The sequence below is a fragment of the Xiphias gladius genome, unplaced genomic scaffold (genome assembly GCF_016859285.1).
Source record: "Xiphias gladius isolate SHS-SW01 ecotype Sanya breed wild unplaced genomic scaffold, ASM1685928v1 HiC_scaffold_136, whole genome shotgun sequence".
NCBI classification, from domain to species: domain Eukaryota; kingdom Metazoa; phylum Chordata; class Actinopteri; order Istiophoriformes; family Xiphiidae; genus Xiphias; species Xiphias gladius.
Window position 1 is genome coordinate 1 of NW_024401678.1, and position 23403 is coordinate 23403.

At 42.1% G+C, this 23403-nt stretch overlaps 2 protein-coding genes across 3 annotated transcripts; both read right to left on the minus strand.

Annotated features, from left to right (window-relative positions):
• Positions 1–1252: 1252 nt before the first annotated feature.
• Positions 1253–12791, minus strand: LOC120787280 (zinc finger protein 35-like). Of its 2 annotated transcripts, XM_040122936.1 has the most exons (6): positions 12492–12791; positions 11829–12269; positions 6141–6287; positions 5487–5918; positions 3409–3555; positions 1253–2468 (listed from the first exon to the last, which is right to left on the minus strand). In XM_040122936.1, the coding sequence occupies exons 1-6, from the start codon at positions 12661–12663 to the stop codon at positions 1267–1269; spliced, it is 2541 nt and encodes an 846-aa protein (XP_039978870.1). In that variant the 5' UTR covers positions 12664–12791; the 3' UTR covers positions 1253–1266. The 2 variants fall into 2 exon arrangements, with proteins under 2 accessions (XP_039978870.1, XP_039978871.1); XM_040122937.1 differs by lacking the exon at positions 3409–3555.
• Positions 12792–14983: 2192 nt separating this feature from the next.
• On the minus strand, positions 14984–22000 carry LOC120787281 (deubiquitinating protein VCPIP1-like). Its single transcript, XM_040122938.1, has 2 exons — positions 20157–22000; positions 14984–17466 (listed from the first exon to the last, which is right to left on the minus strand). Exon 1 carries the CDS (start codon positions 21951–21953, stop codon positions 21183–21185), a length of 771 nt encoding a protein of 256 aa, XP_039978872.1. The 5' UTR covers positions 21954–22000; the 3' UTR covers positions 14984–17466; positions 20157–21182.
• Between the last annotated feature and the right edge of the window lie 1403 nt (positions 22001–23403).

The following is a 23403-nucleotide window of genomic DNA, read 5'->3' on the forward strand; positions in this document are numbered from 1 at the left end:
TAAATAACGCTACTTTACTTGTGAAGCTGTATTAAGCCAACTACTAAAGGCTGTGGTGTAACATGTATTAGCATCTCAACAACAGCTGCATTTAGTCCCACTGAAAGTCAGTAGCCCAGTCAGCTACGTTGGCCAACCTGTTGCTTCAGACTTGTCTGTTTTGGTGTAATGAACATGTCATCCACGTTGAAGCACACACACCTTAATTGCCATACACATTTCATGTCTTTTTGGTTTTGAATAGGTCCGTGACACCTAAATGAGGTCTGTTTGCGACATCTACTGGTTATTAAAAGGCACAGCACATAATGTAGAAGACTGGTTTGGGCTTGAATGTCTGCTTTGTGTGCAAAGAGGTTCCGAATATTTTCTACACAAATTTATTTAAACAGTAGTGAACAACCTATTAACACCTACTGTAAAACACTATCATTGCACTACGAAATTAATGAATTAAATCAACACCTTTCTGGCACAGAACTGACAAGACTTAACATTATAGGGGGAGGATTTATTGCAGGGCTCTTGTACAAGGTTCTTTTTGATTGTGAAGGGTTTTCTTTTTTCTGGTAAGACTGTTTGACTAACTTTGCAAGAGTCAGACTGCACTGGATGTGCGAATGTTGTTGCATCTTTCCAGACATAATTGTTAAAATCAGTTTGATGAAATCTTATTTGAAAGCAGTTTTATGAAGTTTGACTAAAATTCTCATTCTTGGTCTTGACTAAAACTAGACTTAAGTTTTTATATTTTCTTTGACTAAGACTTTTGACTGTCCAGAGTTTTAATGAACTAAAAACTGAAAAACTGAAAAAAAAAAAAAAAAAAAATTAAAACAAAAAGGGGGGAGTTGACTAAATATGACTAAAACTAACATGGACTCTCTATATCAGGGATAAGACTAAGAATAAATCTACAAATAGCTGTAAAATGAACGCTAACACCAACACAGTAATAACTGTGTTGGTGTCAAACCTAAAATACACAGTATTTACACCGTTTACAGATAAGGACCTAAAAACACTCAAAACCGCTCCGGAAACTCACTCCTTCCACTCAGAGAGAGAGAAAGAGGGTGAGTGAGAGCAGGGCAAGGAGGGGCTGAGCGGATCAATTTGCTGCTCGGAGGTATGAGATGAAATAAGATTTTACCCATTTGAAATAGTAAAGAAGTAGAAGATCAATATGTGGCAGTCAGTGTTGATATTGTGGCCGGAAGCCACCAATAAATCGATGTATACGAAACACTGGTAAGTTTACGACTTTTAATCTGTATGAATTCTTATGTGCTTTTTCAAGTCTGGTATCCGACCGAAACTTTTCCCACAGGTGTTGCAAGGGTACGGTTTCTCACCTGTGTGGATTTTTAAATGCACATTTAATGATGATCTCTGACTGAATTTCTTCCCACAGGTGTTGCAGGAGTACGGCTTCTCACCTGTGTGAGTTCTCATGTGGACTTTCAAGACACTACTACATAAAAAATTCGTTCCACATATTTCGCATGAATATGGCTTCACACCTGTGTGGATTCTCATGTGCCACTTTAATAATGAGACTCTACAGAACCTTTTCCCACAGGTCTTGCAAAGGTACGGCTTCTCTTCTGTGTGGATACTCATGTGAAGTTTCAAGACACTGTTACGTCTGAAAGCTCTCCCACATATTTTACATGAATATGGCTTCTCACCTGTGTGGGTTCTCATGTGGACTAACAAGTCACTACTACATCTGAAACCTTTCCCACAGGTGTTGCACACATAGGGTCTCTCACCTGTGTGGGTTCTCATGTGGAGCAACAAGCCTGTACTAGTTCTGAAACCTTTCCCACACGTTTCGCAAGAATATGGCTTCTCACCTGTGTGGATTCTTAAATGATCATTCAATGTTGATGTCTGACTGAATCTTTTCCCACAGGTGTTGCAAACATATGGTTTCTCACCTGTGTGGGTTCTCAGATGTACGTTCAGTTGGGACTTATACTTAAACGTTTTGCCACAAGTGTCACATTTTAAAGACTTTGGACCTGTCTGAGTGTTACAGTGACTCTTTGTCTTGGGAGAGTTGAACACATTGTTGCCGTGACCTTTGTTATTGTGACGTCTCTTCTTCTGCTGTGGCTCTGCATTTGTAGTGGATCCTGGGTCCACATGCTTGCTTCCTTTCTGATCCTGGCTCTCAGCTACAGGAGAGTTGTGAGAGAGGAGCTGCCGGTCCCCGTTTGGTTCTGGTTCTCTGTGGCCACTTTCCTCACCAGTAGGAGTCAACATAAAGGCATCGGTCTCCTGCTTCAGTACAAGCTGCTCTCCCTCCTGACTGGTGCAGAGTTCCTCCTGTTCCTCTTTAATCTGCGGAGGCTCTGGGTCCTCTGGGTCCTCTGGGTCCAGACTGGAGTCCCTCTCCTGGTCACAGAGCTGCCGGTCAGCGAGAACCTCCTCCTCCTTACGGACATGTTGCCGTGGGAGCTCTGGAGGGACAGAGGGACACAGGAAGTAGCATCAACACTGGGATTAAAAAGCGTCTGATCGTGTGTCGCTCTTGTTTTAGTGTCGTGTGTTGATTCTGAGTGGTTTATTGTCACTGTTGGTTTTTGGTGGCAGCTGCCGTTCTACCAGCTTGTGGCTCTTGGAAACGGTGGGTCCCTCATGTTCCACTGTCACATACTGGTTCTTGTTAATACAGGCCACTGCTGCTGATGATGATGATGATGATGATGATGATGGTGTGTGCAACTCGTAAACAGCTCCTCACTCCCATGTCACTGTCCGTTACAGAACAAAGCTTCACCGATGCTGAACGTCGGGCTCGTCGGATTCTGTCCTCGGACCTTTCTCATGGTGTTTTATAGATATTTCAGACCAGTTTCGTGTTCGTCTCAGAATCCACCCACTGCATGAACATTCCCTGTTTTTAGCTTGAAATCATGTGACGCGGGCCGATCGGGTGTTGCCGCTTTTCGTTGTCCGGTAGCTTCCTCATATTTTGTCTGAGACACTTGGACCCGTTTCTGTTTTCATCTGGGCCTCCTCCCACTACATGACAACCTACCTGCCGGTGGACGGCGTCATATCTGCCGGTGTAGTGACGGTGACCGTTTTCATGTAGACACAGCAGCGACACACCAGCAGTCAGCGGCTTCATACGCCAGTACAGGACCGACATGAACCACTAGGAAGCTGGTATGTGACGGTGGGACACGAGGGACACAAGCTGGTAGAACGGCAGCTGCCACCAAAAACCAACAGTGACAATAAACCACTCAGAATCAACACACGACACTAAAACAAGAGCGACACACGATCAGACGCTTTTTAATCCCGGTGAATAAAGTGATGGTACAAAACCGGATCTCTGAGTAAACGAGCCCCTGTGCCAGTGTGGACCGAGCCCGTCCCGGTTCTACAGACCTATCCTGTGTAGCTTTATCTCGGGTCTCCAGACGATATCCAGCAGCCTGCGCTGACGATCGATCTCTTCCTCGTACTCGACGATCGTTTTCTCAAAGACTCCGAATATTTCTTCGGCAGCAGCAGTGAGTCGCTCGTTGACAAACTCTCTCAGATACTGAACCGAAGACATTGTTGCTTCATTACCACCGAAATGTTTCTCTGCGATACGACGACACCCTCGTCCTCCGACGTCCGCAGAGCTAACGCTGCTAGCGCTCGCATTGTTTACTTCCGCCGGGTGTCGCACCCTCAAGTTCCGGCGGTGGAAGTGTTTTGTTCCGCTTTCAGTTATTGTCCGTATCGCTTCATTTCACAGGGAAATTTGATCCTTTTCTCGGAACTACCACTTTTAACTGACTCTTTTCGAGCTGTTTCGTAAACAATAATGTATTTAACAGAGGAACATGGGTCGAAGATCCTTTAGTAAGTTGCTGTCTGTGTTACCGAGGCCATGATGCGTAAATAGCCTTTTTTCAGCAGCTGGTTGAGCTGGAGATGTTTTATTAAAACAATAAAAAAATGTTATTCAGCAAAGCATCTATAGCTGTCAAGTAAATGTAGTGGAATGCAAATTATATTTGCCTGTAAAATGTACTCAAGTATAAGTATATATACTCTATACTCAAATACTGATTGAATTGTTTCATTGAAATGTTCAATATTTCATATCTGTGTGTAATGTAGATGCAGTCTCGACCATCTGAGGACAATCACTGTTGTACTTAGGCAGAGTACTTGAGTAAATGTACTCAGTTACATTTCACCTCTGCTTGTTCTTATTGAGGCGCTTCCACCGATCCAACTACCAAACCGTATCATATCACACTTTAGCTTCACCTGCGGCAGGTGAGCTGCAGCATTAAACCACCTGTTGACTGTTGTAGCTGAACTCTGAAAAGAACTCTTCTTCCCTGTGACTACTTTCACTCTGGATGTCAGTCAGACTTACCTGCAGCCTTGATGAACAGAGCTTCCTCGTAGCTTTAGACGTCAGAGGGAATCTGGTATTTTTACATTGTCACCTTTCAAAGCTTTATTGGTAGAATTCATACACGAGATCAGAAGATCGGCATTTCGTTGCCCATGGACAACGACAAGGACGACAAGTGTTACTTTTCCATTATACAAATATTATCAAAATTTTTTGACAAAAGCCAGAGTTTTTTTTATATAGCACCTCTTACAAAACCATGTATTACATCTTCTACAAGTTGTGTTTGTGCGTCATTTCTAAAGCACAAAAATAAAAATGATATCAAGTTGATTCAATCATAAAATACATAAGAATATAAAATAAAAGGACAAAAAAGAAGAGACTCTGATTGGCAGGATGACGACAGCACGTGAACAATCCACAACAGTCAACAGTCCCATCACTCACCTTCCCATCTGAGACACATCCCAGTATCTTTTCCCTCAGGTGTTGCAGTGATGTGGCTTCTCACCAGTGTGAGCTCTTCTCATGTGGACTGTCAGTTCACCACTGAGTCTGAAAACTCTCCCACGTGGTCTGTAGGTATATGACTTTTAATCTGTATGAAGTCTTACGTGTCTTTTCAAGCCTGACACTTGATGGAATCGTTTCCCACAGGTGTTGCAGGAATACGGCTTCTCACCTGTGTGGGTTCTTATGTGGATCAACAAGCAATAACTACGTCCAAAACATTTTCCACACATTTTACAGGAATATGGTTTCTCACCTGTGTGGATTCTCATGTGCTTTTTCAACATTGGTGTGTCACTAAATCTCTTGCCACAGGTGTTGCAGGTGTACGGTTTCTCACCCGTGTGGGTTCTCATGTGGACCAACAAGCCATCACTACCTGCGAACCCTTTCCCACAGATGTTGCAAGAATACGGCTTCTCACCTGTGTGGATTCTCATGTGCCTTTTCAATGGTGACTTGTTACTAAATCTTTTCCTACATGTTTCACAAGAATATGGTTTCTCACCTGTGTGGGTCCTCAGATGTATATTCAGTTGGGACTTGTACTGAAAATCTTTCCCACAAGTGTCACATTTGAAAGACTTTTTACCTGTCTGAGTGTTACAGTGACTCTTTGTCTTGGGAGAGTTGAACACATTGTTGCTGTGACCTTTGTTATTGTGACGTCTCTTCTTCTGCTGTGGCTCTGCATTTGTAGTGGATCCTGGGTCCACATGCTTGCTTCCTTTCTGATCCTGGCTCTCAGCTACAGGAGAGTTGTGAGAGAGGAGCTGCTGGTCCCCGTTTGGTTCTGGTTCTCTGTGGTCACTTTCCTCACCAGTAGGAGTCAACATAAAGGCATCGGTCTCCTGCTTCAGTACAAGCTGCTCTCCCTCCTGACTGGTGCAGAGTTCCTCCTGTTCCTCTTTAATCTGCGGAGGCTCTGGGTCCTCTGGGTCCAGACTGGAGTCCCTCTCCTGGTTACAGAGCTGCCGGTCAGCGAGAACCTCCTCCTCCTTACGGACATGTTGCCGTGGGAGCTCTGGAGGGACAGAGGGACACAGGAAGTAGGTTGGAAATAGGTTCCATCATGATGATGATAGAAAAACTGATGGAAATCACAAAACATGCTCCAGTAAAATGATTAAGGATGATGAGGATTGTAAATTACTTCAGGAACATTTCATTCTCAAGTTAAAACTCAAACTCAAACGAGTCCCGTTCCTGTGCCAGTGTGGACCGAGCCCGTCCCGGTTCTACAGACCTATCCTGTGTAGCTTTATCTCGGGTCTCCAGACGATATCCAGCAGCCTGCGCTGACGATCGATCTCTTCCTCGTACTCGACGATCGTTTTCTCAAAGACTCCGAATATTTCTTCGGCAGCAGCAGTGAGTCGCTCGTTGACAAACTCTCTCAGATACTGAACCGAAGACATTGTTGCTTCATTACCACCGAAATGTTTCTCTGCGATACGACGACACCCTCGTCCTCCGACGTCCGCAGAGCTAACGCTGCTAGCGCTCGCATTGTTTACTTCCGCCGGGTGTCGCACCCTCAAGTTCCGGCGGTGGAAGTGTTTTGTTCCGCTTTCAGTTATTGTACGTATCGCTTCATTTCACAGAGAAATTATATTATTTTCTCTGTATCAGCGAATTAAACTGTCTTCTTTTCGAGCTATTTTGCAAACAATAATTTTGAGCTTAACACAGGTAAGTAAAGTTGGTGCTAGTCTCGGCGTGGGCGAAAGACTTTCCCCCAATGCATCTGGCCTTGGGGACCTTGCTGGTGGGTTGCAGCTGCTCAAGTAACTGAAATCTATTCAGTTCAATTTAATTTTTTTCGTATAGTGCCAAATCATAACACACATTATCTCAAGGCTTTTTACAGAGTCAGGTCAAGACCTTAACAATATTGAAAGAAATCCAACAATTCCCACCATGAGCAGGCACTTGGTGACAGTGGCGAGGAAAAACGCTCTTTTAACAGGAAGAAACCTCTGACGGAACCGGACTCAGGGTGGGCGGCCATCTGCCTCCACCAGTTGGGTTGAGATTAGAGAAATGGAGGAGAGAGGAGAAAGAGGAGAAAGAGGAGAAGAGGGAGAGGAGGAACAGCTGTACATACTAATGTTATTTATAATAACAGCAGCAATGATAGCAGCACCAACTATAATTAATAATAATAATAATATTGCTAATAATAAATAAAGTTAATAATGATGAGAATGATGGGTGTTTTGGGGCCCATAAAGCTCGTCATAGCCACAAAAACCGAGCATTTAGCCGTAGCTGGCAAGGTATCATCTTGCAGGAAAGGCACAGGTCCAAGGCCTCAAATTTCTTCCTCATGTTGCTAGTCTGCTGCATTGCAGTTAAAGCCTCCCCAAATAAGCCCTTTTGCCCCTGAATGGGGAGTCCTTTATGACCCGCTTATCCTGGTCTGGCAGGCTGGAGAGATTAAGCCACAGAGATGTCTCCCCTGCCTCGGCCAAACCCCGCGACGTGGCCACAGCCTTACCACATCTCTAGACACCCAGAGAATGAGGTCCAGTATGATAAATATTTCCTCCCAAACAGATGGAGTTTGGGAACCTTGATGGAAAAGGGGGTCCTTTTCCTGATAAGCGCCACCTAGTAAGCCGTTAGCTAGGTAACTACATTCAGGTTTTTGACGGACTGGGCTGGTACATGGAGGCCTTGAAGTGCTCTATTTCACCTTCAGGGAATTACCCGCTGAGGTGAGGGTAAAGCGGTGGTTGGGGTGGAGATGGTAACCCAATAACTTTTACCACCAGCAGGCGATTGACGAGCTGTTTAGCGAGGACCTGACGAGAAGGCAGAATTTTACCATCATATTACCCCCCAAAGATTTTAAGGATTTATCAATTAACGTTTTCTCATAGAGCAAGATTCTGCTCCGGATGACTTCTTCATGAGTTGAGTTATACATAAAATCAACACAGTAAAATGCATGATGCATGATTTGTGTGTAACAGTATATTTTGTTAAGATAGCCATGTCACATTATTCAACCCCTATATAATATTGTTGATTTCAAAGCTGTCTGACAGTTTTTATGGCCTAAAGTAGAGTTGAAACATAATGAAACCTTTGGGAACTTTATAAGGATCCTTCATTGGCTTCAGCTGTGATGCATATATATAAACCCCACCCATGATGATAGAGATGGTGAGTTGCAATCCTGGAAAAGACAAAGGAGCTTCCACAAAAGCTGAGAGAGGGGATTATTTCATCACACCTGAAGGGCCTTGGGTATAAGAAGATTTCCAAAAAATGTAACATTCCAAGAGACACCACTGGGAGCATTATTAGGAAGTTTAAAACTTATGGAACAGCTGAAAACCTGCCTGGCCATGGAAGAAAGCCCAACATTTCACCAAGGGCCCTTAGCAACTTAGTCAGAACAACTAAGACAAACCCCCCTGTGACTGCAAGACACCTAGAGGATGACCGGATGAAGGCTGGTACAAGTGCTTCAGTGGCAACTATAAGACACGCACTGAACAAACAAGGACTTCATGGCCGGACTCCAAGACACACTCCAACATCAAAAATCGACTAGAGTACGCAAGGAGGAATTGGGATAAGACTACAGAGTTTTGGTAGACAGTTCTATGAACTGATGAAACCAAACCCGACCTGTTTGGACATATGGATCAGCGGTATGTCTGGCGTGCGAAAGGCCAGGCTTATGACCAGAAGAATACCATCCCCACGGTCAAGCATGTAGATGGGTCATTGATGACGTGGGGCTGTTTTTCTGCGGCAGGAACTGGCAATCTTGATCGTGTACCTGGCAACGTGGATTCCCAGAAATACCAGGCCATTTAAAAAGAGGAACGTGAAACCTTCTGTTGACAAGTTAAACCTTGGTGATCATTGGACTTTCCAGCAAGACAATTATCCCAAGCACACCTCCAAGTCAACCAAAGATTGGCTGACAAAAAGATCCTGGAACGTCCTGGAGCGGCCTTCTCAGTCACCAGATTTAAATCGGATTGAAAATCTTTGGTGAGATTTTAAGAAGGCAGAAGTAGGATGGAAGCCATCAAACATCACTGAGCTAGACGCTTGTGCATGTGAAGAATGGGCAAAGATTCCGATCGAGGAGTGTAAGAAGCTTGTCAGCACTTACCGAAAACGTTTGTCAGAAGTTATAAAAGCCAAAGGATGAGCCACAAAGTACTGATGCTGGGGGTTGAATAATACTGCACATGCACATGTGTTAAGAGTTACATTTTTCATTTGAACTTCAAAGTTAAGTCAACTTCTGTTGTCAAAATATCTCATATGTATCAATAAATATTTTTTGTCGTTTATTGTCATTATCTTTCATCCACATCACTATAATGACTTTTGAGGTGAGGGGATTGAATATTTCTGATTGCAACTGTTAATCCGTCTCCTCCCTTCTGTTATCTTGCACTCGGAGCCAGTCGATAGCCAACCAGGCTTCCAACCCCTTGCACACTTAGTGCAGGTCAAAAATCCAGGATCAGGCCAGCTGAGGAATTCAAGTGACCTTGACGGGGAAGAACGCGAGGATGTCTGGTGTGGGGCCATGGGCAGTTATTAATCTGCAACTCAATGATTGGTTTGCCCTTAAAAAGACTTGGTGGTAGCGGAGCGTCCGTGATTGGCAATGAAAGAAGGTGCTTCCCCTGGTGAGAGACCAAATAAGGTTTGAAAGAAAACACACTGACTCCTGAAACTAACTTGTGACTTCAAAAGTGTAGTAGGACTACAGAGACATGGAACAATTTCTAATCAATTGGAGTGTGAATCCCCAAGATTTTGACAATAAAAAATGGCAAGCAAAGAACGGAAGAACATATTTTGACACTCAAAAGGGTCAAGTACCTGTGTCCTAATCAGTCAGTCCATCAAACTAGGAACATCGCTCTGAATAACCCCCATTGAAAGAAATATTATCAAAATTCTTTGACAAGTCAGATTTTTTTATACCTTCTTACAAAACCATGTATTACATCTTCTACAACTTGTGTTTGTGCGTCACTTCTAAAGCACAAAAAAATAAAAATGATATCAAGTTGATTCAATCATAAAATACATAAGAATGTAAAATGACAGGACAAAAAAGAAGAGACTCTAGTTGGCAGGATGACGACATAAGTGACCCGAGAGCACGAGAAGGTTTCTCAGCTTCAGCATCAGAGAGTTCACAGTCCACTCATATACCTGAGGTACAGTATAAGAATATATAAAAGAAATCCATTTTAGAGGCAAATCGTCTAAATTTGTGGGAACTGAGAAACACGATTGTTTTTTTTTCCAAGATTTGGGAGATTACAGTTGTTCCAAAGAAACACAGCTGCAAACAGAAATATGAGTAACACAGTCACATGAAGGAAAAATGAGGCTAGTTCAACAGAACTTGATGGTGTTGTTGACAATGAACTACATGAAACTAAGATACTGTGACCTCTTCTCTTAAGAGAAATGTATACATTCAGTTACAGAGATGTATCTGTTACAAAAGTGTATTTCATTCAGTTGGTGAACTCTCCTCCACACAAGTTTCATCTGGATGGTTTCTCCCGTGTAAACTGATTCTCAGGTGGTTTTTCAACTGCGTAATCTGTAGTGTTCAATTGGTCCATGTTAGGTTTAGTCACATTTATAAAAAATTAGAGTGAAATTAAGCCACGGCGTGACAGGTTGTATGATTAAGAATGCAGTAATTATTCCGTCATTTCGTAGCCCTTGGTGGTGGTGTTGTACCAGACTGTGTTATACTACTGCTAGTTTGTACACTATCATCTAAATAAATACGTAAAGACAGTGTTTGGAACCTTTTTGCACACGACAGCAGACTTTATTCAAACCCAAAAACCGATCTTCCACTGTAAGCGCTGTGCATCCGGTACGTGTCCCAGATAGACCACATTTAGGTGACACGGACCCATTCCGAATCAACAAGACCGGACTATCGGATGTGCATGGCGATCGATTTGTGCCTGCTTCAACATGGATAGCAAGTTTAACACTCCCAAACAAACCAACTTGTCTTGAGCAAAAGCTTGGCCAACTTAGCTGGCTGGGCTGCTGACCTCTCAGTGAGACTAAACTCCTGTCAGTGCCGCATTGTCCCGGTGTTGTGAGGTGCTAGTACATAACATTACACCACTGCCTTTAGTATTTGGCTTAATACAGTTTAAAAAGTAACGTAACACCATTTCACATCTTAACAGCAGGTTACCTCAGTTCCTGTGCGGAGCGTCTTGAGGTGTCTCTTCAGGTTTGTGGTTTTCTTCCCAGTGATTTTGCATCAGGAGTTTATTTTTAAACTCCTATTTGGTCTTTAGTCTCATTTTGGTCTCATATGAGTGGGTTCTCATGTGGATCAACAAGCCATAACTACGTCCAAAACTTTTTCCACACATTTTGCAAGGATACGGCTTCTCACCTGTGTGGATTCTTAAATGATCGTTCAGTGTTGATGTCCGACTGAATTTTTCCCCACAGGTGTTACAAGAATATGGCTTCTCACCTGTGTGGATTTTCACATGATTTTTCAGCGTTGATGTCCGACTGAATTTTTCCCCACAGGTGTTACAACAATATGGCTTCTCACCTGTGTGAGTTCTCATGTGGAGTTTCAGGGCAGTACTACATTTGAAACCTTTGCCACATGTTTTGCACAAATATGGCTTCTCATCTGTGTGTCTTCTCATGTGAGTTTTCAATAATGACATTGTACGGAATCTTTTCCCACAGGTCTTGCAGGTGTATGGTTTCTCACCTGTGTGAGTTCTCATGTGAAGTTTCAGTATACTGTTGTATCTGAAACCTCTCCCACATATTTTACATGAATATGGTTTCTCATCTGTATGGTTTCTCAGATGTACGTTCAATTTGGACTCATACTTAAAAGTTTTTCCACAAGTGTCACATTTGAAAGACTTTTTACCTGTCTGAGTGTTACAGTGACTCTTTGTCTTGGGAGAGTGGGACACATTGTTGCCGTGACCTTTGTTATTGTGACGTCTCTTCTTCTGCTGTGGCTCTGCATTTGTAGTGGATCCTGGGTCCACATGCTTGCTTCCTTTCTGATCCTGGCTCTCAGCTACAGGAGAGTTGTGAGAGAGGAGCTGCTGGTCCCCGTTTGGTTCTGGTTCTCTGTGGTCACTTTCCTCACCAGTAGGAGTCAACGTAAAGGCATCGGTCTCCTGCTTCAGTACAAGCTGCTCTCCCTCCTGACTGGTGCAGAGTTCCTCCTGTTCCTCTTTAATCTGCGGAGGCTCTGGGTCCTCTGGGTCCTCTGGGTCCAGACTGGAGTCCCTCTCCTGGTTACAGAGCTGCAGGTCAGCGAGAACCTCCTCCTCCCTACGGACATGTTGCCGTGGGAGCTCTGGAGGGACAGAGGGACACAGGAAGTAGGTTGGAAATAGGTTCCATCATGATGATGATAGAAAAACTGATGGAAATCACAAAACATGCTCCAGTAAAATGATTAAGGATGATGAGGATTGTAAATCACTTCAGGAACATTTCATTCTCAAGTTAAAACTCAAACTCAAACGAGTCCCGTTCCTGTGCCAGTGTGGACCGAGCCCGTCCCGGTTCTACAGACCTATCCTGTGTAGCTTTATCTCGGGTCTCCAGACGATATCCAGCAGCCTGCGCTGACGATCGATCTCTTCCTCGTACTCGACGATCGTTTTCTCAAAGACTCCGAATATTTCTTCGGCAGCAGCAGTGAGTCGCTCGTTGACAAACTCTCTCAGATACTGAACCGAAGACATTGTTGCTTCATTACCACCGAAATGTTTCTCTGCGATACGACGACACCCTCGTCCTCCGACGTCCGCAGAGCTAACGCTGCTAGCGCTCGCATTGTTTACTTCCGCCGGGTGTCGCACCCTCAAGTTCCGGCGGTGGAAGTGAGTTAGCTTTTTTTGTTCCACCTTCAATTTAAATAAAAATAATAATAATTTAAAAATAAAAAATAAAAAGCAATTTTGAAGCAGCTGGTCGAGGTGGAGCACTTTCATTTTTTCACCTAATTCAACTACTGATGGATAGTTTCCCATTGCATCATGTTTGATAAGCTCATTTTAAGTTTTTATGTGTAAAATCTTATTTAGCCAAGTAACTGTAATGGTCAACTGGACTTAAAAGTATATTTGGCTATTGAATGTAGTAAAATAGAAGTATATATAACCCAAAATGTTCAATATTTCATATCTGTGTGTAATGTAGATGCACTCTCGACCATCTGAGGACAATCACTGTTGTACTTAGGCAGAGTACTTGAGTAAATGTACTCAGTTACATTTCACTTCTGCTTGTTCAATATGAGGCACTTCCTCCGATCCAACTACCAAACCGTATCATATCACACTTTAACCTGAACATACTTAATTATCTTCGTGTTTAAAATTCATCAATCGTAGAAGATTGACTACAAATGTGCTTCCAGTTGTCTTTTTCCCTACTTTTACTAGAATTTCATGAACTGATTTCTCCTGCTGAATTTTATTGTTTTATGTTTACTTGATGTATATATTTCATGTCACCATTACTGTTGTTTTTTTCCCTCTTTTGTCATTATACCCAGTGGTGTCGTCAATTTTTGTATAAGGAAAAAACTAAAAGAAAGAAAAGAGGTTTACTGTACAGTAGCATCTGGTAGAAACAGGTGTGAAATGACTTATAAGCTGCATTTTTGGACAATATAACGTCTTTTTTGAAAGACGTCCAATCAGTTTGAATCAGATATAGCTGCAGCCTTTATATGTTCACTTACTTAAATTTAGCTCATTTCACTTTGCATGTGAGCTTAAAGGCCTTGATTTTACAATCCCTTATGATAACCGGCAGTTCCTTGATGGCTTGAGCAGAGGTAGGGGTCATCAGTTAGAGAACCTCCTTCCATGGTGTTTCGATGATGATGGGCCCACGAAACCTGCAGACGGCTGACAAATTCTTCCTGTGTCAAGCGCAGACCTCCTCCAAGGCTAATATTAAACAACATGCACCAGACTTCAGATAAAAAAATTCAAATTCATATTAGATGAACTGGATCTTCCCCATAACCGAAGGTGTTCTTGCCTGGCCCATGCCCCATCGCTCCACCAAGTTCGGTGCAAATCGGTTCAGTGCTTTTTGTCTAATCCTGCTGGCAAACAAACCAACAAACAGACACAGGTGAAAACATGACCTCCTTGGCAGAGGTAATAATTCGAAGAACAGGGCCCTGTTCTTCGAATGTGGCTCAACTATTTCAGGCAAACATGCTGTTATCAGGCTAAAGTAATCCTGTGAATTCTCATCCAGCTATTTGATTCTTTAAAGGAGCTCACAGTCTCTCAACATTCAATGTTTTTTTGTTTTATATTTCATCCTGGGTAAGTGTTGGAAATGGAACTGTGATAAATACATCAACAGATCGTAATGGTTTCTCAGTAACCTAATATTCTTATGTAAAATCATAATCATATCAACAACCTTTCATTATATCTCTGAGAAAACTAATTGTATCTGAAAATGGCTTAAGGAATGAGATTCACCTTGAATCTCATGGTCCTGATCCAGCTAACTGTCAATAAGGTGACAACAGCGCCTGATAAATTGTAAACCAGTTTCAAAGAACCAAAAAATCCAGACCCGAGTCATCTCAACCATCTAATCTGGAGAACTCCAAGTATGAAGAACAAGGCCCAGATATTGATAGAACTGTAACACGATGCGATAACGCGGTCATGATAGGATTTTTCTGAAATTCGATAAACTATTTAACATTATTTCCAGCCATACTATACTATGACATGTAGTTTCAATATTCTCTACAAGTTGATTTTTGCTGAAATAAACTAAAACCATCGTCTGCCTGGAAATTTGGAAAAACACACTCATACACTCACAAACACTGTGGTAACAGTGATAAAAGGTTCTTGTCACAAACATTAGCAAGCATTATTTTTCCTTTGATAACAGACAAACAGAAAAATCTGTCAGTGACGACAAAATACAAAAACCAGTGAAGGAAGTGATTTTATTGTCGGGGTTGAAAATTCATCACACATGCAAACAGCGATGTTGAAGCCGTGTATCGTCAATATTTTATTAGCAAACCAGAGAGAAGTTAACAAAAAAAAAAAAAAAAGAGCTGAAGGAATTGGACAATCTGTGTTTCTGTACAGGTCCAAATATTCTACAATATATACTATTATACAACTGGATTACAACTCATTTCATTAGTACAGCAGTCACAAAGAAAAACTTCAAGTCTGTTACAGCAGTGTCATCTGAGCAAACTTTTCTTCCTTTTGATTCGTCCGACCGACTGGTTTCCTCTCTGACTGACTGACTGACTGAAGATGATTCAAGTTCAGCTAATGTGAATCTGCTACACTAACATTCCCTCTTTTTCTCAAACAAAGTGCTAAGTCTTACATTTGTTCACCTCAACAGCAAAATAAACCTCAGAGAGCTGAAAGACAGAAGGATTGTGATTCACATGTTGAGACTGAGATTGAAATTTTTGCTGAAACCAGAACACAAAAAGGTGAAACTCAGATTTTTAAGGTCAAATATGAGGATTTAAGCTTAAATAAATGGAGTTTGAGGCAAAACTGACACAGTTAAAAGTAAAACAGAAAGAACCTCAGTGTAAAACAAACTGATTTTAAGGCCTGACGATCAGTTCCTACATCAGTACCACATCATTTCAAGAGCAACATGGAGATGTGGGAAAACATTTTGGTGGTAACTGACTTGCGGTCTTGTCTTTTTAAAGGAAAAGCTTGACATTTTGGGAAATAACGCTTATTCACTTTCTTCCTGAGAGTTAGATGTTGAGATTGATACACGTCTGTAGAGCACAGAACTGCTTAGCTTAGCATGAAGTCTACAGTCGGGTACAACCCCCCTGTAAAATCACAGCGTGTCATTTAACTCTTCCACAAGATATCGGTGTTAATTCATGAGCTCAATCTGCACATCTGACTCTCAGTGAGCAAGAGAGGAAGCGTCTTTCCAAAAAGTTCAGACTATTCCTTTGAAGGAGTTTTAGTGATCAGGCCTCTGGACGCCAAACACCGAACGGGATCACTGTGGTGAGAAAAGCCGCAAACCATGCTGTAAAAAAACGCAGAGGTCTTTATGAGCATCGAATCACAGCTTCACAAGGCACTCGAGGAATCACGGACTCCCACGGAGTCATCCAACGTCGATTCCTTGCAAACACTGAAACGGTATAAAACTGTCTGGCCTCTTATTTGATCCTCATTTTAAAATGTGGGACTTTGGCTTTGATGAATCATGGATATAAGCTGCTGTTTCAACCAACTTGCACGATTTTCTAGTCATTTCTTTTGCTGCTGAATTGAAGAAAAAACTTCAACTGTTCATTTTGCAGAGAGTGGTGGACAAGTCCTTGGCAGGTAGAAATCAAAATTAAAATAGACAAAAAACTCAGGATATAAGCAGCAAGTTGTTGAACAAAACCGAAGTGTATTAATGAAGACAAAGACTCTTTCATGCTGCTGTTGCAAAACATTTTCCCTCAAAGAATATGGACCAAAACAAAGAGTGAAACCGCTCAAAAAGCAGCTTTTTTCAGGACATGTGGAATAGATAAACTTTATACATCTCTGAACACCTGAGGAAATGTACACTACATGGCCGGAGGTATGTGAAAAGCCCGAACATTTCAGCCATATGAGACAGGCTAATGTGACAGCGACACCACATTCATTTACCTGCTGCTCTAACGGCCTCCGCTCCTCCGGTTTCAGTCTCTCCCCCAGATGTTGAACCTCCCGTTCAGACACCAGAGCATCGGTGAGGTCCAGCACTGATGCTGGCGATCAGGCCTGGTTTACAGTCGGTTTTTCAGTTCATCCAAAGGTGTTGGATGTGGGTCATGGGGGCATTGCCAAGTTGAAACAGGAAAGGAACAAACTCAAACTGACGATTGTCTAAAATATCTTTGTGTGCTGCAGCACTAAGATTTCACTTCACTGGAACTAACATGCCCAAACCAGGAGAAACAGAACAAAGGTAAAAATTAAAAGTTTTGTTTTTTTTTTTTTGTTTTTTTACACCTTGTTGGAAATAATTGTTCTCACTTTATCATGTTATTTCTTGGATTTGTCTGTTTTGGCAGATCCATAAATAAATCCAATCAAAAGTACTCGAGTATGAGGACAAGGCTGTCCGCATACTTTTGGCTATACGGTGTTGTTTGTAACTGTAGGACTGAAAAGTCTTTGAGGATATTTCTTAAAAAAAAAAAAAGCACATAAATTTTGTTCAACAACCTGCTGTGTTATCTTTGGTTACTCACATGTAATTCTGACAAAAACAGCTTATTTTTGTGACTCACGTATAATGAGTATAGATGTAAATAATCCAAAATCTGAATGAGAAATGGTTATATGAAGAGGCCAAAACTGAGGGGTCCAGCTCTAGAAATATGCCAGGACAGATGTATCTCGAGGAGAACATTAGAACCTTGCAAACTGTGATCAGATGCTCATGATGCTCATTGTTAGCGTCTGGTTGCTTTTTCGTCCCACAGTGGTGCACGTTTGGCTGCAGAACTAAAGAGAAGAGCAGAGAGAATGACGTGAAATTAAACAAAAATAATAATAATCTTTTTTTTCTTTTTAAAGCAACCAGACCAGGAGATGTTTCCTGTGGAAATTTAACAGATAATCTCAATGTGATGTAGGCCTACAGGCTACCCTTGGTAGTAGCCCCCCCCCCCCCCCCCCAGTGGTGAGTCTAAACCAACAGGAAGGTACAACTCTCACATGTCTATACACTCAGTTACCTGTTTATCAGGTCCACCAGCTAAAACTAATGCCGTCTAATCATCAGTCCTATGATAAATCCTCCTTCATGAAGGTTGTACCTGTTTCAGAGGCACTGCTTCAACTCTATGATCATTTTGGAGGCTGCAGTCTCCGAAGCTGCTGAGCTGTATTGCCTTATACTAACAGGTGTTTCCATTATTTTGTCCATCCTATCTCTATCAAGTAGTGTAGGCTAAATAACAGACACACCTCTCTGTAAAATGCAATACGGTTCAACAGCTGCACCAACTCCAGCCTCCACAATTGTCACACGGTAATTAACACGTCTCTGAAACAGTTCCAACACAAACTGAACATCAGAACCTTCATGAAGGAGGGTTTTATCACAGGACTGTTGGATTAGACTGGGTCAGTTTTAGCCGGTGAACCTAGTGAACTGCCAACTGAATGTATAGATTTTTGGAAGTTCAGTTAAGATGTTTGCATAGGACAGAAACACAAAGTTTTCTCTACCAAATATCAGATCCACAAGCTGCTTTTGAACTGGACTGAGAACTTTGGCCTGGTTTATCTTTGGCCGTATTCTTCTATTTAAATGGGAGGTTTTAAACTTAAACCAACTACTGAGCCAGCGAACGGTCACATTACGCCTCAGTCCTGTGAACATTTGCTCCATCTCCCATTCACTTCTATTCAAGCCTGCATGATGGACTTTGCCTGGACTTGGTCGGCCAGCAAAAACACTGCTGCACACGTACACGTTTAGTACATAACTCTGACTTACAGATGGTAATCGCTCTGGTCAATATCAACATACTCCCCACATCATTACCGTTTCATCACATCCTAGTTCTGGGCTGAGCGCGGGGCAGTTTTGTCGAACCGAGGGGTAATGTGACCACATGTTAAGAGCAAAGAAAAAGAAAGTAACTCCTGAAGATTTAACAGGTATTTTCAAGAGCAACCACACTTCATTGTCATTCTCCTTTTCTTTCAACTGGCTACTTTTAACTGCTTTTCAACAACTTACATGTAAGGTGAAAGTGGAAATCATTTGTGCACAAATAGTAGAATAAATGATGGGTTGTCTTTCACTAAAGATATTCTCAGCACTTTGATATTTTGTTATTTTGTGAAACAGGAGTGGATTGTAATGACTGATTAGTTTACTAATTTTTTTTTTTTTGGTTTGATTTTAGATGTGGAGCACCTCACACAACTGGTTTAAAACTTGCTCACAAATTCACTTTAAGAGGGTTTCGACATACCTGCACCACCCACCTGCAACGCCTTTACAGACCCAAAGTCAAGTCTGCTCAATCTGCTTTCACTGGGGTTTCTCTCAAAATTATAGAATTAACTTAAAAAAGACAAAACACTGGTTATTTTGTTGGCATTCGACAACTACTTCCTCCATGGTCAAGATAATTGTTTTTTTATTTGGATAAGATGATGAGCTATTTTACAGTGTTTCTGTTTTTTGTAAGAGGCAGAAGAAAGACAAGCAGGTGGAGCAGAGGCTGAATTGGTTCTAGGGAAGGACTTTTTTCATGGGTGCTACAATTTTGAAATTGTGCCACAAGCAGGTAATGAGGGTTACAACAGCAGTTAAAAAAAAAAAAAAAAAAAAAACTGGTTAAGTTTTCTTAGTGTGTGTGGTTTTTATACAAACAATGGAACATCAGCGTGTCACATTGGCCTCCAGACGATATTAAATACCCTAATTTAAACACAGTTCAGCTTATGGCTGTAAAACACAAAGCGTCTGTTTCTTCATGATTTTATAAATGTGAATATCATTTATTTCCCTCTACATCTGCACAAACTGGGCTTCAAATGAAGATTTTTCAGCCACTTGACCATCAGACTAATGCGTCTTAATAGTATTAATCATCTGTAGAAAGATTCTACTGTCCATACTAAACTGTTCTACTGATAAACATTACGGATTTTAATAAGACCAAAGTTTAAAGTTCAAATATTCAGAATAAAAGGCAGAACTAAATCAACCGACATTAAATGATTTTTGTTTGGCGTCTGTATACCAACTAGCCCCTGACCAATACTGTCTTTTTAAGGCTAATAACCAAAATCTGATAATTATATATTGGCCAATATTCCTTTTTTAAAACATAAAAACACGTCATTAACAGATATTTTTTGTAATAAGAATAATTTAAATTTGGTTATAAGGGGGTTGTGACCACTAGATGTACTTTGAAGGACATTGTACAGTGTAAAAGAATGTTTCTAAATGACTTCAAATTCTTTGGCATTTTAGTACTGACTTTTCTATTCACTGATACTGATATTTTTGCAACAATCTGTTGATAGTGAGGACATGACATTACTCTGTATTAGGCAGTTAACAAAACAGACATTTTAAAGCTTTAAAATGTAAAAAATAAAAGCTTAAGCACACACAAAAAACACAAGTAGAAAAAAAAAGGAAAAAAAACAGTAACGCTCTTTACCTGTAGGTGGCACAAGCATCAAAACTGCAACAGCTGTTATTCGCCTGCAGGTGGTGCAGGTCGGTCTTAAGCTGGATTCAGGTGCTTCACATCAATGACACTGTGTTTTGAAAAACAACAACATTAAATGTCGAATATAAATGGTGGGCATTGGGGGAAAAACAAAGTTTTGTGTCAAGGAATCAGACAGTCAAGCAAACACAGATCCAGAGTTCTCCCCGCAGTCCTCAGAAAGACGGACGGTGGAAAAGCAGATTTCGGTGATGAAGGCGTTGATGCGTACAGAGGCTGGTGCACTTTTCTGAGCGTGCACTTCGACGGAAGCATGTTCGCAGGACATCGCGCTGCCGGCGACCAGCAGCTCTCCTCCTGGTGGCAGATTAAGACTCAGAGGATTTTTCTATCTACAGGAATGCGTCTCACACGAGTCAGAGCAGGTTTTCCTCCTTGGATATCGCTGCGCGTTTATAGCGAGAGGATTAGATGTCTGCAGGTGGGAATGACAGGGCTAAAGATACAATCCTGTCACCATACAGGCGACTCTGCAATATATTGTAAGACAGTCGTTTATGATACATCATCAACTAAAGAGAAAAACTTATCCTAAAAGGCAAAATCATTTCTTTCAATGTGGGAATCATATGCTGTATTTATTATTTACTGCATTATATTTTCATGTAGTCGTGTAGACAGCTGAGATGAGAGAGTGTGTACCAAAGTGCATAGAGTTTAAACACACACAGCAACAGCTTCAGTGCTGCAACAGAACTATGATATTGGTGTGAGAGTATTAATGATGTATCGCAGACAGCGTGTTACAATATATCGCCTTATCGATGAAAGTCCCACCCCGAGTCTGCAGAGAGGTGAGGACGGTTGGCCCGCTCTTTAGTCATGCAGTAAACACAACAAAACACGATGAAGACCAAAGCTTTAGGATCCGACCTGAGGCGTTATGACCCACAGATGCTGGCCAGGCAGGGTGGGGGCAGGGCGGTGCTGGGGCTCAGGAGTGATCAGGAGTGATCAGGAGTGATCCATGGGTTCGGTGGTGTTGCTCTGCTCGGCGTCCTGGCTCTCCATCTCCTCCGGTTCCTCTGCCTTCCCATCTGGTCTGCCAGCCAAAGAGGCACCTGCTGCAGCTGGACGTTCATGGCTGGCGGTAGATGTTGGTTGGCCCGTGCCTGACTTAGTCCCGCCTGTCTGCTCCTGGCTTGCTCCGCTCTGCTGCTCTCTCAGGTGGCGCTCCATGGAGGCCTGGATGGAGGAGACCATCTCCTGCAGCTTCCTCCTCTGCTGCTCCATCAGACTGGGGTCCAGACCACGACTGTCCTTCATGGTGACGAAGCCCGGCGCCATGCGGACCAGCTCCCTGGTGGTGTCCTCGGGGATGTCCGACAGGTCTGGGGGGCCTCTGGACACACTGGCGCTCAGGTCCACGCCGCTGCTGTGCTGGCGCGTTATAGGCCGGTGTTCTGGAGGGGGGGAGCCCCCAGCACTGCCCAAAGAGTGACCTTTACCCTGGAAGGCGGTGACGCTCTGCAGCTGCTCCTTCTTACGGACGACGCCGCCGCTGCCCAGCCGCAGCACGCCGTGTGACGGACTCCCCTCTCTGCTGCCCCTGGTGGCCGCCTCTGAGCGCAGCTGCACCAGTGCCTCCTTCACCAGCTCCTCCACATCAGGGCCAACAGGGAAGTGACCGGCAGTATCTACACAGAGCTCCAGACGTTCCTCTGCTGCGTTATAAACAAATGTTTTCCCCGTCAGGTGAGGCAGCGTGCAGTGTTTCCCGTCCATCAGGCCTGAAAGAGAGGAAGATCAAAGACTGTTCAAGACACAGAATCATAACTAATATTTCTCTCTTAACCAATCTAAAATTATGGAAACGAAATATAACGAGGGAGGTTAGGTTTAGCAAATATAATAGAGCTGCTGGTTTTAATCTTTTTATACTGGTGTCGATACAAAACCTTACTTTCTTTACTGATAACAAAATTATTTCTTTTTTGATACTCTGCTAGAAATAAACAATTTTTCACTAGCACTTAGTTAGTTGTTGTCTTGAAACAACAGACAAGAGTCACAGAGGTTACAGAAGTGACAGTATGAAATGAACAAAATCTTGATTTAAATATCTGGTCAACAAAAGAAGTAAACAAGATGAATAGCCTAACAAAATATCAAGTGCCAACTTCAGTCAGTGATGTTACGCTCAAAGCAGACTACTCAACACATGTGTCAAAGCCTCACCTCAACATGCCAAGCGTCACGTGACCACCACCAATGAATCAGCAAATTGTAGTACTGGTTTTAAGTATGCCATGTCTTCCACAATAAGTAAAGTAGAACCTTATACTGTTTAAAAGTGGTCTGTTTTTTATCATATAATACACATTTAACAAAACATCAAGGATGACAGTAGTGTCCTCACTTATATTCTGACTCCCAGTTTCATCATGAGCTTTTGCAGTTAATGCTTCCATAAATACAGCACCAAAGTTTGACCTGCAGACGTCACCAATTGACTGAATTAAACGCTTCAAATCAACAATCTTAAGCTCAGTTGTTTCAGAGTGTTTCACTGCTTCGTAAAGCTTCACGTCCCTCATCACTAATTTCAGTACTTGACAATTTTTGAATCTCTATTGTAAGAACAAAATTCAGTCAGTACCGTGGAGAAGCCAGATTATTGGGAGAAATCAGGTGACGCAGAAAATCTGATGTGTTTACGTGCGCTCTAGTAACCTGATTACTGTAAAATCCACAGCTTCACGCTACTGGTTAGTGATGAGATTTCTGTTCTACCCCCAACCTTATTTAGGAACCATTATGTACTTATTTCAATGTATTAGTGATACAAGACGCTGCTTAAGCATCTTTTAACATGCACGTTTTCTTTTTTGTTCCCTGGACATTTGACAAATGATTAAATGACTTCTAGAGGCTACTTAGCATCACTCTCAGTTTGAATTGAATTATTTTGAATTTGAGGATGCATTTCGACAGGTAATGATCTTTCCTTAATCCCACCAACTCTGCTGTCACAAGCTGTAATACTTTCCCTGCCTGAAACATAATAATAAAAAGATTAAGTTATGTGTTTGTCAAAAAAATGAAGTTTCTCCAGCAGAAGAAATGTGGCTACGCTAACCAGGTTTCTCTTATCTTTTACCCTGATTACAGAAACCCCGTTTATGTTATCTGACGGTAACTCAGTAATTTAAGTGCATGTAAACACACTGGATGA